Source organism: Barbatula barbatula (genome assembly GCF_947034865.1).
Source record: "Barbatula barbatula genome assembly, chromosome: 14".
Taxonomy (NCBI): domain Eukaryota; kingdom Metazoa; phylum Chordata; class Actinopteri; order Cypriniformes; family Nemacheilidae; genus Barbatula; species Barbatula barbatula.
The window spans coordinates 5,428,816-5,446,668 of NC_136777.1; the positions used below are offsets into that span (position 1 = coordinate 5,428,816).

The 17,853-nt window shown below is 40.4% G+C and overlaps 4 protein-coding genes across 9 annotated transcripts in view; 2 read left to right on the top strand and 2 right to left on the bottom strand.

The window, feature by feature from the left end:
• The window catches only part of map3k4 (mitogen-activated protein kinase kinase kinase 4), a 22,356-nt gene extending 21,044 nt beyond the window's left edge, over positions 1-1,312 (top strand). For 2 of the 3 annotated variants that reach the window (XM_079472614.1, XM_079472615.1), the window contains exon 26: positions 511-1,312. In XM_079472614.1, the coding sequence (XP_079328740.1) occupies positions 511-531 (21 nt within the window). In that variant the 3' untranslated portion in view covers positions 532-1,312. The remainder of the gene's footprint in view (positions 1-510) is intronic. The other variant, XM_079472613.1, reaches the window with a different exon arrangement.
• On the bottom strand, positions 256-7,231 carry agpat4 (1-acylglycerol-3-phosphate O-acyltransferase 4 (lysophosphatidic acid acyltransferase, delta)). 2 transcript variants are annotated; one of them, XM_079472617.1, is made up of 10 exons: positions 6,842-7,021; positions 5,625-5,738; positions 5,206-5,419; positions 4,642-4,811; positions 4,325-4,486; positions 3,941-4,094; positions 3,694-3,796; positions 3,414-3,489; positions 2,281-2,479; positions 256-1,599 (listed from the first exon to the last, which is right to left on the bottom strand). In XM_079472617.1, the coding sequence occupies exons 3-10, from the start codon at positions 5,381-5,383 to the stop codon at positions 1,508-1,510; spliced, it is 1,134 nt and encodes a 377-aa protein (XP_079328743.1). In that variant the 5' UTR covers positions 5,384-5,419; positions 5,625-5,738; positions 6,842-7,021; the 3' UTR covers positions 256-1,507. The 2 variants fall into 2 exon arrangements, with proteins under 2 accessions (XP_079328743.1, XP_079328742.1); XM_079472616.1 differs by lacking the exon at positions 5,625-5,738 and having other exon boundaries at positions 6,842-7,231.
• Positions 7,232-9,401: 2,170 nt separating this feature from the next.
• On the top strand, positions 9,402-13,910 carry erlec1 (endoplasmic reticulum lectin 1). 2 transcript variants are annotated; one of them, XM_079473665.1, is made up of 14 exons: positions 9,402-9,735; positions 10,053-10,157; positions 10,245-10,325; positions 10,572-10,649; positions 10,781-10,832; positions 10,908-10,960; positions 11,043-11,266; positions 11,342-11,495; positions 11,622-11,783; positions 11,870-11,929; positions 12,030-12,154; positions 12,246-12,323; positions 12,686-12,761; positions 12,865-13,910. In XM_079473665.1, the coding sequence occupies exons 1-14, from the start codon at positions 9,607-9,609 to the stop codon at positions 12,934-12,936; spliced, it is 1,449 nt and encodes a 482-aa protein (XP_079329791.1). In that variant the 5' UTR covers positions 9,402-9,606; the 3' UTR covers positions 12,937-13,910. The 2 variants fall into 2 exon arrangements, with proteins under 2 accessions (XP_079329791.1, XP_079329792.1); XM_079473666.1 differs by having other exon boundaries at positions 11,342-11,480.
• An 829-nt stretch (positions 13,911-14,739) lies between these two features.
• gpr75 (G protein-coupled receptor 75) lies at positions 14,740-17,678 on the bottom strand. Of its 2 annotated transcripts, none has more exons than XM_079473663.1 (2): positions 17,469-17,678; positions 14,740-16,847 (listed from the first exon to the last, which is right to left on the bottom strand). In XM_079473663.1, exon 2 carries the CDS (start codon positions 16,733-16,735, stop codon positions 15,074-15,076), a length of 1,662 nt encoding a protein of 553 aa, XP_079329789.1. In that variant the 5' UTR covers positions 16,736-16,847; positions 17,469-17,678; the 3' UTR covers positions 14,740-15,073. The 2 variants fall into 2 exon arrangements, with proteins under 2 accessions (XP_079329789.1, XP_079329790.1); XM_079473664.1 differs by lacking the exon at positions 17,469-17,678 and adding an exon at positions 17,103-17,285 and having other exon boundaries at positions 14,741-16,847.
• Between the last annotated feature and the right edge of the window lie 175 nt (positions 17,679-17,853).

Genomic DNA, 17,853 nt, shown 5'->3' on the forward strand with positions numbered 1-17,853 from the left:
CAGCTACTTCATGAACAGCAACTTTTGCTACACAATAAAAACCTTTCATGGTTTGATCGATTTGAACGGTCAAAAGCGACGCAAAACAGGTATTTCGAGTTTGTTACAGAGAATTACTATGGAGAACATCATTTGCTGCCCTCCATTGGCACTACGCGCACTACGTTGCACGTGATGTGCAAATTACCGAAAAATGATCTTTTGTATTCTGCAGAATAAAGAAATTCATAATGGTTTGAAATGACGAGAGTGACGAAACGATGACAGAATTTTAATTTGTGGGTGAACTATCACTTTAAAAGATGCAGAAAATGACTGAATTCCTGTTTTGAGCACCGAACAAGCAGTAATCCACAAGCTAACAACGTTGACAATGATTTTTACCAGAGGGTCAGGTAGACCCAGACTGTCTAAAATGACTAAATGTCTCATGACATCTCCTGATTGGCTGATCGAATGAGGTCAGTTGAAATGACACTCACGTCTCAATCTCTTTTGTCTCAATCGCAGGTCTGCACAGATGAAGAGTGAGGTGGAAGAGGTCGACGTACTCGAACGTTTACAAAAATGCTAGCACTACTTCACTGCATGAAAGGAACTCTGGACTTGAAAGGGGAAAGACGAAAGAAGAAACTGTTTTTAAGCTTGCTCTGCTTAAGCCCCTCACAAAGGGGCCAGTCTTACATGTACAGTCACGTGAGCAGAAAGTTGATCGGATTAGAGCATTATATTGTACATAATGTATAAGAATAGTTTAGGGTTTTCTTTGTACAAAGCATATTGTAAAGCTGAAGTTTAATAGCCACTTTTCGTGGCCAGTAAATGGATTTTGGTGATCGTGTCGCAGGGAATACCATAGACAAAGGACATTCGTTCAAGGGAGACATTCTTCTCTGACAGCACAAAGCATCAGAAGGGAGAGTTCGGCAATACATCGACAGAGTGTTCATTGAAGAAAAACAAACAAACCTGAGGTTTAAACGTGTTCATTTCTTTTGGTAAATATGGTATTTTAGTTCTCCCTTGTTGCAGAGCCCACTGTTAACAAATCATATTTAAGCCTATGAATAGTTGTGCTGCATCGACCCGGTCAACGTCGTGCCTTTACGATCCGAGGATAAGAGCATAACAAACCAATAAGAGGGAAAAAGAAGCCAGTCTGACTCCGCCTTTCCGCTGCTGCACTCGGGACAGGTGGACACAGAAAACATGATCTTACACAGGCATCAATGTTGCTGGTTCTCTGCTCCTCAAACAGTGTTTGCAATATTTAAAGATTAATATTAAATAAACAGAACTTTTTTTAAACGCCTACTTGTTTCTTAAAAAAACATTGCGTGAGTGTTACACTGTTGACATCAAGTTCCTCCCTTTAATCAATGGTTCCTCAAATTTCACTTATGTGAGCAGTTTTAGTTGCCAATGGCAGTTTTGTGAAATGCCCTCATGGCAATGAGTTCATCATGGTATGTATAGCACGATCCTGTTGCTCCTGTGCATGCGTCTCTCACTTATTGTTCATCTGCACATCCTTGTTTCCGTAGTTCGAACCCCTGTCTATCTCAGTTTGTCCAATCATCCAGCGGATACCAGCCGATGCTGTAAATGAAGGAAAATGTTTGTCAATAACACTGCAGGACAGCCATTATTAATATTAATAATAATATCATTCATTACCAATGTCATTTTAATGCTGATAGGGCTCCCACTCTTATGAAAAACCTGACAATATCAGGCAGGGGATTTGAGTTATTCCAGAAATAAAGGAAAAAGGATTGACTTGGACAGGAATCATTTGGTTAATCTTAAGAGTAAACGAGTGAAATTGATAGTTCATGGTTTAAAAGATGTGGGAACCCCATACTATGCAAAGAAGAAATTAAACTTGTATATCTTAAATGAAAGCTTAATTTAAACTGAAAATATGATTCGGGGGTTCCTTATCAGTGTATGGTCGATAGCTCATTGAGCTTGAAACTCACTCTTATTAAGTGTGCATTCAGTGTTAAGATGAAACTTTTACATCTGAAATGAATATTTAAACCCGCTCTTGCATGCCGTGACACTTCAAATGGGTGAAAACGATAAAACGCATGCATTTATGGATTGAGCAAAATGCATTAAATGCAGATAGAAGTGGTTGATATACTTACACCTAACCGGCCTATTTACATTTTCTTTTTCTGCCCCAACCGTAAATGTTTACATGCCCAACCTCTGTTTTATTTCTTATAACAATAAAAAAAATGAACCACCCACCCCAGTTGTTTACTCATGTACCTGCTATAGAGAAGAACAACGTGGAGAGCACTGCAAAGGTGGACCCTGACAGCAGCAAGCGTAACACTAGTATGCAAAGAGGGTAGACCAGCAAGCAGATCCAAAAGAGCCAGTTCAGCAAGGCCCAGGGTCTGCATGGAGCGTTCATAATGGGGCCCGGGAACTGACCGGTCTGCATGTAACGCTCCTGGAATTGGTCCTGAGAAAGAGCGCAAACAATCACTCATCAGTGTCTACAGAGTGACTCATGACCGCAACAGTGCGTTTATTGTAATGGCATCCTATAGCCACTCACCACAGGAAGTTACGCAGCTTTATAAAGGTATTGTATAGATGGGTTATCTGCGGTTCGGATAAGTGCGGTGACGCTATATACGCTTAACACAAATGCGCGTCTACACTGAGTTTTGCGGTAACGATCATCCTGTAAAGTCCAATTGGGAAAAGTATCCGCTGTCTAGACATCTAGAATTTCGTTATGGAGATAAAGATTAGAATCGTGGTTTTACAGCAAACAATTCGTGTATATTCGCATTTTTTTGCCTATGCAATCAGAGCATTTGGATCAGGAAATGGTAATATGACCTTTCATATATTGCATGTGACGTCATTATTTTGATTCCGAATCATTTCCTTCTTCAACAATTGCACGCAAAATAAAAAATAGGTCTCTCAATACAGACGTTATAAGTTCATATAGGCCTACATATAAAATCAAATTGTTTTCTACAAACTTCACCAGATTCTGGTTTTATCGTCTCTCAAAGTGCCCATGTGGTAATTTTCATGCTCTTTAACTGTTTCGTTATCTTATATTTGCACACCAAAGTCATGACCAACACTAACTCTTTTGCTACACAGACACATTTAAAAAAAATAAGACTTTACATTAAAAGACAGCGTTTAATTTCCACAATTCGACTTTAGAGGCGGATCGTTACCGTACAGCCCAATGTAGACGCGCAATTATTGTAAAGCGTAGATAGCGTGTCCACACTTATGCGAACCGCAGATGGCGTCACTCCAGTGTCATACTGGGACTGTTTGCAAAGGCTTTTGATTAACTAGTCCTAGCTTTCAGTATTGAAGTGTAAGGTATTAACACCTTCACGTAAGACAAATAGTGCACTTACTTTCTCCTGATAGAGTTTGTGGAGCCAGGCGGCACATTCCGACTCGTCGTCGGGAATCGACTCCAGAGGAATCCGCCTAACAGACACACAAGGAATTCTGTAAACATTGATCTAACTAAGGGCGCGAGGTCTTTAGGAGACTTTGCAATATGTTCACGTTGTTAAAGAAACAAAAAAATGTATAAATCATTGCATACTTGAACTTTGATACATCAGGAGATGCTTTCGAAGAGCACATAATATACAAAGTGCTGTTAAATATTTATTAGAGGTAGCTTACCTCACGTATAAGGCGGCGTGGTACTTTTTTCCGTTGAGCACCCCTAATAACGTTGGCATTTCGTTGTTTCTGAAATTAAGCGTAGAATCGTACACAGCAGTAACTACAGAGGAGACACGGACGAGTCAGAAAACCAAGTCCTTACATGTCAAGACTTCATCGACATTCATTTATAGAAATGAGTCGATCATCATTTGGCCAAATCATTGGAAGATCAGTTAAATCCGTTTGGTGGTGAAGTTCTTACCCTTTCCCCTGAGGTTCTGGACTGTGAGACAAAAGCCCTTGGTACGAGGTAGAAGGTGGTACTTGAGTTTGGGGAGGCCTTTCTTCTCTGCCACCTCCATACTGATCTTGTGCTTCTTCTCTGTGAATCGTGTGCCCTCACAGTGCAACAGGAACTATATGTGCATCATAAAAAATGAACATGCCCCTATGGTTACCAACTATGTAACAGATACTTTAAGAAACGTTGAAAGACAGATCATAGAAATGCTACAATGAGTTTTTTGCAATCATAAAAAAATAATGTAGGAATATTTGTTTAAACTACACCTTAAATCAATAATTTATATTAAGTTAATCATGATAGAAATAAATGCATGAAAGAAAATAAATATTGCAAAGATACCCAAAATTTTTCTGGGTAATCACGTAGGTTCCGCAGGCTCTCCACGACCGTCTTACGGTCCTCCTCCCACTTCCTTTTACAGAAGACAATCTCCAGGAAGTACCACATCCAGCCAACCACAGGAATATAAGAAAGCTCTTTTTTTGCCAAAACCTTTGAGCTCTGAAATCAGAACGTGTCCAAATCAATTGTTGACAGTACAACAGCACATCTTGATGAAAGATAAGCATCAGCTGAAAATTTGTTTGGATGCATCAGTGTTACAAAACAATCCAACTGGATATATACGGAATAATTGAGTGTGGGTTTTGTCTTACCCCTAAAACACCAAATCTATCACAAAAGGTCCAGCCGCACATAAAATCGATCTCAAAATTGTGATTGAGGACCACAATGGCGTTTTCTTTGCCGAAGTAAGAAAAGCTCTCTGGGTCTGTGTACAGCGTGCATTCAGTCCCGGACCACCATTCCAACAGTGCCACCAGTTCTGGACAAAGAAAGAAAAGGAGATACAAGTATATTGAAGATTCAAAGATTTGTAACACGAAATGTAATTTACATATTCATGAATATGGAGCTCAGTCTGTCTTGCTGGTACTGGTCATACAAACCTGCCGTATGCAAAAACGTAGATGCTTATCTCCACAGTTTGTATAGACCTGGTTCTTTTTATACAGGAAGTAAATGGTTTGAGGTGTGGTGCATTGTAAAAGGTGAAGTGTGACATTTTTACATTACATAGGCTCGCTGAAATCTCACTTTTAACATCTGAAACAGCTAATGTAGGTAAAAAAATTACAGCTTGGTTTGTTCTTTGATGTTGGAAATATCAAATCTGGTCTGAAAATGTTCCTGAGTTGTGACAAATTTGCTAGACTTACGACTGGAAACGGAATAAGCCAATCTGCAGTTGATCTTGCGTGCGAGTTGCTTGTTTATTGGCCACAGCGGTAGAGTACAAATCTGCAGCAGGTTGATAATAAACCCGCTGACCAGGAACACATAACAGATAATGAGATGACACAGGAACTGAGTTTTAAGCATTTTAAGGAATCCCATCTTTATAGTCTTCACTTCCCTCGTCTACAGCAAAACCTGCGGAGAGAAAAACTATCAATGAAAAAACAAAGGAGGATGTTGCATGTGTATCTGTAACTGTTTCTGAAATATCTACCTCAGACAATATTCTAATTGATTGGTTAAAGCATCGAGGAAGCGATTGACCCCTTTGTCTCATCACTTTCAATGTTGTGTGAATAGTGAAAAGTTTGAATTATTTATACCTTTTGGTTTTACAAACCTTTACATTGTTCATTAAATCATTTTTACATTTTTCCAGTGTTGTCATACCGAAGCAGAAAGCACAGCAGAGAAAGACGATCCATAGTTTAGCGGCAATCCTAAACAAACACACCTGAACCAGTTGATCCAGGTTTCAGGATTACATTAAGATTAGAGGTAGGAGTGTTTAATTACTCCATCATTCAGGTTTGGACACCACTGTATTAGTGAAAACTGGAGAGGACGTTTTCAAGAATACACCTGTTTGTTCGTACACTTTTTGTTTTTTACCATGGCACGTACAGTGTTAACACATTTCAAAATCATGCATGGAAAATCAACATAACTTCATACAATTCATTCATAAAAAGACTGATAAGATTTCATTTTACTTCAAGACCTTTAGTTACAATTAGGATGGCCGTATACATTTATGTTACATTTAGTCATTTAGCAGACGCTTTTATCCAATATGTCATACAGGAGCAATAATACAATGCTAATATCAAGTCACTATAGTTTCCACGAAAGCCAGAATAATACCTCTTACGAGAAAGAGAGGTATAGTGTTTTTTATAGATAAGGTATACAAATAGTTACTAGTTATATTTAAAATTATTTGGGGTAAACATCTGCAAATACAGTAAGGTATCTAGACAAAAATTAAATCGTATTCTCCTTCTACAGAAAAATGTGTATTATTGTAAAGTAGCTATCCAGAAAACACTTTAATCATATAAAACGGGTATATAAATAGCAACCAATGATGTTGTCATATGTTAGTCAAACGTGAAAAAATAGCAGCTTGCTAAAAAGCGGATTTAAAATGAAAAAGGTTTATTACACCATCGGAAATTATTTTAATCAGTAATGACATCATAACCCGTACACGCCCACTTCACTTTTAGATCGTAACGTCACCATTTAAGACGTCAAAAACAAATAAGAGTGCGACGCAAGTTTGTACGTCGTTACATCACAACAGTTCGTCTGTTTACACTACAGGGTGCGCCTTGTTTAAACTACCAAATGAACCCGGCGTATACTCCTGCAGGTTCTTTTCAGTGAAAGAACAGATCCATTCATAAAACCTCAAATAAACTAACAATAGAGCACTTCCATAAACTTCCGTTTAGTTTAGTCCTGTCTCATAAGCATCAAGTGTTGGAAGGTGACAACAGTACAAAACTTTTTTCCCCAAAACTTTCATCAGAAAACGCTGTTTTTTAAAATTACCTTTTCTCTTGCTCGGTTAATAGTGGGGCAGACGTCTCATTATTATCCAAGTTAGAGATGCAGAGCTGGATGTTTTAAGTTGAACAGAGCAGACTGAGATAGAGACCAGCGTTGGCATTGAACGGAATACGTCTGACCACACCCCGGCACCAAGACGCTACGAGAAGAGCATTGGAACGTGGGCAGGGACTTTTTGTGAGGGTCATTATGTAATTTCCTCCGTTCACAGTGAGCTCAGCCCGAATGTCCATGCACAGTCCGGGCTTTGCGCCGTTCGTTTGAACCAACAGCGTTACACAATTGTCAAGCCCGCTATTTGGCCACACAGTAGTAGGGGATCACATTGAACGTGGGGTTTACAGAAAGAATTGTCAGATCAATTGCACCATCTGCTGGATGACAGCGGACCTGCTACTAGACAAGAAAGAAGCATCGAGGGTTGTATTTCTAGAGAACATGGTGTTAATAAAAATAAAATACTATACCAATGCTCTTCTAAAAAAGTGGATGAGTAGCAATTTTTTATTACTGAACTCGGACAAAACTGAAGTGTTACTTATCGGACCGAAAACCGCCCTACGTAACAACCAAGAATACTGCTTAACTATTGATGGATGTTCCATAAAACCCTCATCTTCAGCTAAGAATCTTGGCTTTATATTCGATAGTACTCTGTCATTTGAGAACCAGGTCGCCAAAACCTGTAAGATTGCGTTTTTCCATCTTAAAAATATATCTAAATTACGTCATATGCTGTCATCATCAGATGCGGAGAAGCTTATACATGCCTTTATGACATCAAGACTAGATTACTGTAATGCACTATTAGGTGGTTGCCCTGCAGGCCTATTACAAAAACTCCAACTGGTCCAAAATGCGGCAGCTCGAGTTCTTACACGTACAAAAAAGTATGAGCATATTAGCCCGGTTCTGTCAACCTTGCACTGGTTACCTATAAAGCATCGCATAAATTTTAAAATCTTGCTTATTACCTATAAAGCCTTGCATGGTTTAGCTCCTCACTACTTGAGAGAACTTCTTACGTATTATAGTCCATCACGTGCACTACGCTCTCAGGCGTCAGGTCAGTTGGTAATACCTAGAATTTCAAAATCAAGTGCAGGCGGCAGATCCTTTTCTTATCTAGCGCCTAAACTTTGGAACAGTCTTCCCTGCAATGTCCGGGAGGCGGACACACTCTGTCAGTTTAAATCTAGACTAAAGACGCATCTTTTTAATCTTGCATACACTAGATTATCATAATATATGTATTTCAAAGATCTAGGCTGCACTAGTTAGATCAACCGGAACCAGGGACACTTCCAATAACAACTGATGCATTTGTTGCATCAAAGAGTGCAGAACAGTACTCTACTCTCAGCCAGTCTTGTCTCATTGTTCCAAGGTTACAAGAGCGGAGCGGGCAGGGCGCAATCCATTCCTAGACCTGACAAATGCTGGACGAAGGAAGTGACGTCCCTACAAAACTTCAGCCACTATTAGATTATTAATGATAATTTTAAATCTAATTTTTTTTTTATTTTCGCCTTGTTGTGCAAGCACTGTTGAGCTTGTGCAGAGGCTGCAGTTTTTGCCAGAGGGGAACTGGAATCCCCTGGTTAGGCCTGGTTTCCCTCCGAGGTTTTTTTTCTCCTCCAATGGAGTTTTGGGTTCCTCGCCACCGTTTGCATACTGTTTTGCACTGTTTTGCCTGGCCGGGGGGGCTGCTAGAATTTGATAGTCTTATTTAATTAACTCTGCATATAGTAATTTATTGTGTGTCTGATATTTGACCTGTGTTTTGAATTCCATAACCTTTTATGTTTTACTTATAGTCATTTTTTTTCTTGTACAGCTGCTTTGTAACAATGAAAATTGTAAAAAGCGCTATATAAATAAAGCTGACTTGACTTGACTATACGACATCCATTTTTTTCTTATTCCTACAAAGGAATAAAACTCACCACAAGACACACATTATTAAAAAGTATACATTTCAATAGTGATGGAGTCTGAAGTCGCATGACCAGATTTATTTAATAAAATGTATATAATTATCATACAATCTTGATGCAGAATTTATTCGTCAGTTTCTGCACTATTTTTTATGACAATATATTTTACAATAATATTTGACGTTGTAATACCAGACGCTCAACAGAGAAAACGATCTTACCATTTACACTGTAGCCCTACAATATCTGTATTTTATTAAATGTTTATGAAAGCCCATTTTGGAACTCAATAATTTCAAGAAATCTAAAAATGATTAAAGAACGGAAGGAACGAACGGATCAAAAATTCTAAAATATGAACAAAATTGTTTCACATTAGACGCTCAATGAAGTTCTATTTGCGTATTACATGATTCTGCATTTTCTATAGTATTTGCAAGCTATAGCCGCTTTCATACACAAGTTATCAAACATTAAGCGAATATGTGATGCGTGAATACAGTTCAAAAAGTTTCCAGTAACATTATTAAAATCATTCATTTAATATCGAAACTCATGTCATCCAGCTCGGCTCGATTGACTTCACGACACGTTCTATTGGCTGAGGGGAATTTCCGTCTAAAGCCGGAAATGGACGTGGCAAGATGACGAGGTCCCGAATTTGATGCACTTCCTGTTTTAACTCTTGACAATGTAACATCAGTCAGCTGTCTGTCAGCTAACCCCTGTATAACGCTTTTCCCACATTTTCTCACAATGTCCCGTTTATTTGTAATATCCGGATAGCGCTTTGGCGTGTGTGGAGGAGCGATGCGTGTGTTTTTGCGGTTCCTGTGGACGCTGATTTGGTTCGGGGTGTCTGCAGATCGTGCAGGTTCTCCTGTGTTTTCTGACGAGATAGCGTTTAAAATCAACTGGCCGGGATCAGACTTCACCCTGGTAAGTGAAACCGTAATAAACCTGCCAGGCAATTGACATGTCAGGTGTAAGTATAACCTAACGTGTACTGTAGCTTGAAATGCCAGTTTGTATGCTTACGTTGATCAATACGGTTTGTGATGTTGGCTGGAGCTCACAAAAAAAACTTGGTGATTCTTCATGACAGCATTATGGCTACTGTACACTTTCAGGGTTGCCAAATCTGTTTGTATCTGTCATGATGAATTTGTTTTTCATTACTTGGAAAGTTTCAGTACATTCAACAATTAGCTTTATATTAATGAAATGTGTGCATTATTCATGCGATCTGTCCACAGCCTGCGTCGGGAGGACTGTACAAAGATGATGTTTATGTTATCATGACAACTGCAGAAAAAGAGAAGTACAAGTGTTTACTGCCATCTTTGTCTGGCTCCCAGGAGGTACGGTAACACGTGGCAAACATTTGCCTTTAATTGTTTTCTTTAATGATATAGTTTATTGTGAGTTTATTGTCAATTCTTTTAAAGGACGATGGGAAGGAGTACAGTGGGTCGAGTCCGGCAAAGCTGCTTGAGCCTTTATTCAAACAGAGCAGCTGCTCATACAGAGTGAGTTTAAGGTTTCAGTTTCTGTATATCGCTGCAGTATATTTAAAATATGAAGAACACACTTGGGTTGCATTTCACCACCAAATCAAAAGCTTGATATTTTGATCACTTGGATGCATGATTAAAATATATCTAGATTTAGATTTGGGGCGAAATGTTATCTGCGCATGTTCTTCTTTCATTCATACGATTTACACTTTTGGGCACAGTTCGTCTTTACGACTTTATTAATCGTGTATGTTGCAGATCGAGTCATACTGGACATATGAGGTGTGCCATGGGAAACATGTACGGCAGTATCATGAGGAAAAGGAGACGGGGCAGGTAGATAATAAATGTTCATAACATATGCAGGGTAGATATTGTCTGTTATGTTGTATTCGCAGTAATAAAAAGTAAAACAAACAGGTGATGGAAATTATAAAAAAAAATGCTGGTCTCTCTTGTTCCCTCAGAAGATAAACGTTCAAGAATACTATCTGGGTACCATGAAAAAAAGTGATGCAGGTTGGGTATCTTATTATTTACATATGTGTATCAGTGATTTTGTTGATTCACAACATTCTCACGTATTTTGTTCAGAATCAGAAAAATCAGAAGCCACTGACACAGAAGGATCTGATGCTAACACAGAGGTTTGTCAGTAGGACATAAGCATGTAGTAAATTTTTTGCATAAAGCTCTGATTTTTTTTAACGTGCTTCTTTGCATTCCCAGGTGCCAACAAAGAATATAGAGGGTCAGTTGACGCCATACTATCCCGTAGAGTTGGGACATGGAACGGAATGCTCTTTGAGAGGGAATAATCCTCGCTCCACCACGGTGCTATACGTCTGCCATCCGGAGGCCAAACACGAGATCCTGACCATCGCTGAAGTCCTCACCTGCCAGTATGAGGTGGTGGTGCTCACTCCCCTGATCTGTCCTCATCCCAAATACAGGTACACATGTACAAAATCAATCTTTCCATGCGCTTTAATGCACATCCTAACCCAGCTCACCTCTCCTCTCTTCAGGTTCAAGTCCTCACCGGTGAATGACATCTTCTGCCAGGCTCTGGGTGGTTCTCCTCTCAGACCTCAGAGTCTCTCTAAACTGGATCGTGAACAAGAAGAGCTGCTCAAGCCACCGTTCAGCTCTAGCAGTGAGAGGCAGGTGAGAGGATCCAGGGTGAGCATGAACGTTTAAACTCTGCATTTACACTAACTTCATGTGTTAGTCTGAACAGGAAGGTGAATCAGACAATTAATGTAGAAAAACAAAAAAGGACTTTAATAAGAAAACTTTTTTGTATAGGAGGAATTTCCTCCAGTCAAAGAGGAAGCGTACACCTCTACCCATAAGCCTCTGGTGGTCGGTGGGCAATCCCATGTCACTGTTGGCACCACCCACATCTCTCGTCTGACAGATGAACAGCTGATCAAAGAGTTTTTGAGCGGCTCATACTGTCTACATGGGGTGAGGATGAGTTCATTGTTTTCTGTATCTGCAGATGGGAGTTCTCTTTAAATGGGATTCACCGCTAAACCCATCTTTGTTTTTAGGGTGTTGGATGGTGGAAGTATGAATTTTGTTATGGAAAGCACGTCCACCAGTATCATGAGGTAAAAGGAGTGTTGTGAAATCGAGGATTGTGTATTAAAAGTTTTCCAAGATTGCATTTAAGCACTGTGTTTGAAATGCTGAAAATGACATTTTGTGCAGGATAAAGAGCAAGGGAAGAACATTGTGGTGGTGGGCACCTGGAACAGTGAAGAACATTTGAACTGGGCCAAGAAGAACGTAGCCCGATCTTATCATTTAAAAGACAGCGGATCACCCAAAGTGAAGTATGTTGCTATGTCTCTCACATATCTTATATATATATATTGCAAATAACATTAATATACAATCTAAATGTGATATCCTGATGACACTTAGGGTTGTATCTCACTTTTATGGCCATGGAGACGTGTGTGACCTAACCGGGAAACCGAGACAGGTTATAGTAAAGCTTAAGTGAGTTACCCATAATTCTTTGAGGGCATTAGGTTTGGAAGTTATAGTTCATCCAATTCTAGCATTATTTACTCACCCTCTTGTCATTTCAAACCTGCATGACCTTTCTTCTACAGAACACAATTGAGGATATTTTGAAAAAAGCTGATAACCAACGGCTGGCACCCAGTCCCTTCTGTTGTATGGACACGAATGATGAATGGGGGCCAGTTAGAAACATTATTCAAAATATCTCCGTTTGTGTTCTCTGGAAGAAATACAGGTTTGAAATGACAAGAGGGTGAGTAAAAGATGACAGATGTTTAATTTTGGGGTGAACTATCACTTTTGTGCCATTACTAATATAATGTTTTCTGTCACAGGTGTAAGGAATCCGAGTCTCCTCATGCTGTTACAGTGTACATGCTGGAACCTCAGACCTGTCAATACATTCTTGGGGTGAGAAATGTTTATGCTATGTGTTTTAAAGTTGGTTTATATCTGGTATTGACATGTGGTCATTTATTCAGGATAACCCTCAATACTTATTATTCTGTCACAGGTTGAGTCACCAGTAATATGCAAGATCCTGGACACTGCAGATGAGAATGGGCTTCTGTTCATCCCTAGCTAACCTACATCCATCAGTACGAAGGGAGGAAATTAACAGTAATTTGAACCGTACAGCAGAGGAGTACAGAACTACAAGAGAAATGGTCTGATAATGTTCAGTATATCGTGCACGCTGAACCTCAGACCTCGACCTTTGAGAACTGTGAAAACCTCCTCAATGACTGCTGTCCCTTGTTTGAAGACCAAAATAGGAAAGAGATTTGTTGAGACTGTTTTAATCCTGGAGATGCAGCTGGGGACTGATTTCTCAAAATTTTATGACCAAATCTCAAACCTGTTGAGATTTCTTCCATTCTTCATATTTTGCCGCAGGTCATTTGGCGCAAGATTTCATATTTTTCAGTGTGATCGATATCAGTCGGTCAGCTCTTTTAACTGTAAATTATTTATTAAGCCAAATCCCTGGTAATTCAACGCTTGCAGTAGCACATGGATTTGAATATGGTAGGTGGATATGATTTATTGTTTAAGAGAATTTAGTTTTGAAGAAGCAATCACTGAAATATAAACTGTAAGAGAAAACACTGTTGTGTGTCCACAGAATAGGAATCGGGTATTGTTGTCATTTTCAGAAATTGTCATTAACTTCACTTTGTAACCACTTAACCTAGGTCACTTTTTTTCTGATAATTCCACTATAGAGGGTACGCACGTCACTTTCCCACATGAACATCCCAGAACGCGCCTGCTTGAGAGGTAAAAGACTCTGGAAAATGAATGGTTGCAATATCAGGAAACGCAATTCCGCGCAACATTTGAGTGTCCCTTTGTAAGTCGCAAGGTAGTCGTAAGGATCACCATGTGTTTAGCAGCTGTTTTACTGAGTGTTTTCCTACTCAAGAGAGCGTGTTCACGTGGGAAAGTGATGTCAATGCATACCCTCTTTTCTCTATTAGAACAACAAAATACGTTTGCATTGGCCGAATGAACATCCCGTGGGTGTTCGTTTGAATAAAATGTTCTTCTTTTGAGTCATTTCAGAAAATATTCATACTCTCATTTATCACACTGGACCGATATTCATTTAACTGATAAGGCCTGCATTAAATGATACAAAGCACATGTTAAGAGGAAATAGTTGTGACACAGTCTGTAAAAACCAGGATAAAGTCTCAATCTACTTCAGATATTTACGAGTTTTAAAGTTTGATTTTAACCATTAAAGGGAGAGTACACCCAGAAAAAGGACTCATAATTTATTCACTCAGTTGTTCCAAATCTGTATAAAATTCTTTGTTGAACACAGAGCACGAAATTTGGAAGAATGCTTGTAACCAAACAGTTCTTGGCAACCATTGACTTCCATAGTACAAACAATTACAATGGCAATCGAACGTGCCCCAGAATTTATCTCTTTCTTCGGTGTTCAACAGAACAAAGACATTTTTTCCTTTGGTAATCAATGGTGGCCAAGAAACAAAACAATTATACAGATTTGGAACAACTCGAGGGTGAGTAAATGGAAACTGAATCTTTATTTTTGGGTGAACTGCTCCTTTAAATTCTGTATAATTTCAACCTTTGATACAGCTTTACTTTTACAGAATATTCTTTACATTTTATGTAGAAACCATTAAATCACACAAAAAAAAGATACTTGGTTTTCATAGACTGGGTCACATACCCACACTAGATGGTGCTAGCAGTCCTTCATATGAATACGTTTTGCTCACAGAGACTGTATAGACCAGCTTGAACGAACGGTAAGGTTCTCAAACAACGGAACAAGTACACATAAATGGTTGACAAAGCAAAAACAATGCTATTAAACAACTGGTTTTAAAAACAAACACATGGAACATGGCAAGGTGCACTTGCAGAACATTTAATAAGATGATATATAAAATGCAGGATGTTTCCACAAATACATTATTTGAATGAAGATTATTACATGAAAATGTCATGTCAATGTAAAAATAGAACATCCTTCAGTCCAGCAAATGCCAAAGAAAACACTTGAAGGAAAGCAACAGCAACTTCTTTCAACCGTCTGAGTCGGACATCCCTTGCTGTTCAGCTTTTATTTGATATTCAAGGATGCACATTGTCCCTTGAACAAAAGACCAAAAGCATAAACTAAAGGCTCTCATTTGGATGCTGAGGGAGTAGTATGATGTTGCCCAATGGCGGCGATAAGCTCAGACTGATGGGATGGGAATCTGATGAGCTGAAGTGCTATCAAAGTCCTGCAGCACTTCCTGATGGGTGTGGTAGTGCATAGCCACGTAGCTCTTTGCGAAAGCGGTGGTTTGAGAGTTGATCGGCTGTAGGGTGTTGGGGGAACTTGGACCTGCCGACGGACTGCTATTGTAGATACTGTAGTAGGGTTCTATGCGTGTGTTGATGGGCGTGGATGTACTAGGGGGGCGGGGTTTGCGTCCGACCGTGATACAGGGGCTAGGCATGCTCTCTCGGGAGTGACTGGGTCCACAAGCCTGGTCTACCAACCTTCTCTGGGGCTTTGGCGAGAGCATGTAAGCCGAGTTAGTCTCGTGGTGCGATGACTTGTTCCGATTGACCTCCAGGCTTCCCCTTCCCATGGCATGCAAACGTGTTTTGTGCTTGCAGCACAAGAAGCCCAATGTCAGCCACTGGAGGCAGCAGAGAATCCGGCGTCGAAGGCCGGCGCTGTTGCGCGAGTATACAAATGGGTTGATGCCGGACTTGAGAAATATGAGGGCGAATCCGCACAGCTCAAACTGGTAGTGAACAAAGCTACTCTCCGGTGACACCATATCCTGTGCCAATGAAATGCCTAGCGGGAGGCAGCAGAGCAGGACGGAGATCACGATCACCACGCACGTCACTACCGCTTTAGAGTCCTTGGCCGTGGCTAGGTTTACGGTGGAGACCAGCTGGCAGCAGGTCGCTCCGGCTGCAGCCCCAGGCACTAGGGGCTGGTTGGTTCTCCTGGTGAAAGAGTGTGTTTGGACGTGCTGAAGTTTGTTGAACGTTTGGTTGCGGTAAAGCGAGGGTACTTGCACCGTACACTGCATCCCTTCGAAACCAGCGGCAATGAGTGGCGGATGAGAGACAGGTGGAAGCGTTGCATTCACCGTGATAATGGGGCACTTCCGCACCTGTGCGTTCTTCCTCAGTGCCTGGGCGATCATAAGGTACGAGATGGACACCACACCTACACAGAAAGCAAAATCTGCAATGTACACATATAACACCACCTTGGCCTTGTTGCCTGTCAGACCAAAATGGGGCAGGCAAGGCCCGGAACTCCTTGGATATGCTCGTAAAGTAACCAAAGCTGCCAGCGTGAAGCTTGTGGTCCATAACAGTGCCGTGAGGGCCAGGGTACAAGGGAAAGAGGCCGTACGGTTGGGCTGCTGACCCAGAACCATCCGGAGTCGATGTAGAGCAATCACCGCAACAGTTTCGAGGGACATAATAATGAAGCCCGAGCTTGTGAGGTGGAAGGCGAAGCAGAAGCCCCTTGACACTCCGCCTCCAGCATCTCCGGCGTCCAGAAACAGCACCATCGCGAACATGGGCGCAGTGACACAGCAAATAAAAAGGTCACAGAAGGACAGGTTGAGGATCATGAAGTCGAAGTTGGTGCGGAACTTACGGAACGCCGGGTCGAAGAAGGACAAGAAAACCACCAGGTTGCCGTAAGAACCGAGGCAGAAGATGAGGACCAAGAGCAGGGAGCAGGAGGCAAGGGTGGCTGTGTGAATCAAGGCCCAGCCTCTCGTGGAGGCAGACTGGCTTTGGGAGCTGTTGAAGCCCCGAGGTTTCGCGAACTCAGCCAGGTCCAAAGGCCACGCGGTGCTGTTCATGGTACACATGGAGATGTAAAGGAATCACAGCCTCAGTGCTTTCCCCTCATGCCTTTAGGTGGCCCAAGATCGAGCTAATATTTTCATTGTGCAGTTGGTTCATGGTAGAACCTCTGGATTACTGCAAAAACAAAGAGGATGAATAAATGGTGATCAGTAATACATCATAAGAAACTGAGTGTATTAAAAAAGTAGGTGACAAATTAACACTTAGCATAAAAACAACGAATATGACAAGGACAAATGAACAATAACAAAAGCCTTTATCTTTCTTGGATTGCATTATAATTGATCTGACACATATTTCAACGAAAAGTACGAAGCAGTTGTTTCTATTTGTATAATTCACGGCTCTGTTTAAGAAAAAAATACATACAGCGTTGTACACCGTGTCTCATTCGTGCGCGCTCACGTCAATCCACTTACAATCTATCGATTAAGATGAATCACGTCTGCTGCACAATATCGGCACAATATTTCGGTGCTTTTCTTCACCGTTAATCGCTGTTACGAATGATAGTATGACTGCAGGTGAATGTGCACCGACTATAAATGTCACAATGCATCCAGCCCCCATCTTAGAAAATATCAGATATCAAAATCACATTTAAAATAACATGCATGGCTTAAAAAAGCGTCCTGAAACATCAACCATGCTAACTAAAGCTATGCGTATTCGTGCAAATATAACCCTTATGGTCCATTAAATGTTAAAGGCAAAAATAAAAAATATACATCTTACCATAACGTTTTCCGAGCGCGCGCGCCATTTAACGACGCTGTGTTTTCCATATTTGTATGAATTCCCAAAGTAAATGACAGTGAAATGCATTCCAGCTACAGAAAGAGTAAACCTTCATATCGAAGCATAAAATGACAGTGAAAAATAGTGAATGTAATGCGCAGTAGGAGAGTGGGCGCGCCTCACTGGAATCATACTGAAGCCCGTGATTGGAAGCAAGCGCGTGCCCGCGAGGACAGAACGCTCACTCAGGAAGTAAAGCCTTAAATTCTTTTAAACACACTTATCATTCGGTTTATAAACTTTTTTTATAATACTTAAAATTATCCAATTTCTCTTTAAAACTATAATATTATTTTAAACGCTATTTTTTGTACAATTTTGT

Bases quoted from the DNA above. Each gene is read 5' to 3' on its own strand.
- agpat4 (XM_079472616.1), bottom strand. From the start codon at position 5,383: ATGGGATTCCTTAAAATGCTTAAAACTCAGTTCCTGTGTCATCTCATT. The intron at 3,490-3,693 runs GTAAGCTACCTC...TGTGTCTGTTAG, and splicing joins CACGCCGCCTTATACGTGAG to GCGGATTCCTCTGGAGTCGA. The intron at 2,480-3,413 runs GTAAGTGCACTA...GCTCTTTCTCAG, and splicing joins ACAAACTCTATCAGGAGAAA to GACCAATTCCAGGAGCGTTA.
- erlec1 (XM_079473665.1), top strand. From the start codon at position 9,607: ATGCGTGTGTTTTTGCGGTTCCTGTGGACGCTGATTTGGTTCGGGGTG. The intron at 10,326-10,571 runs GTGAGTTTAAGG...TGTATGTTGCAG, and splicing joins AGAGCAGCTGCTCATACAGA to ATCGAGTCATACTGGACATA. The intron at 10,833-10,907 runs GTTGGGTATCTT...TATTTTGTTCAG, and splicing joins CATGAAAAAAAGTGATGCAG to AATCAGAAAAATCAGAAGCC.
- gpr75 (XM_079473663.1), bottom strand. From the start codon at position 16,735: ATGTGTACCATGAACAGCACCGCGTGGCCTTTGGACCTGGCTGAGTTC.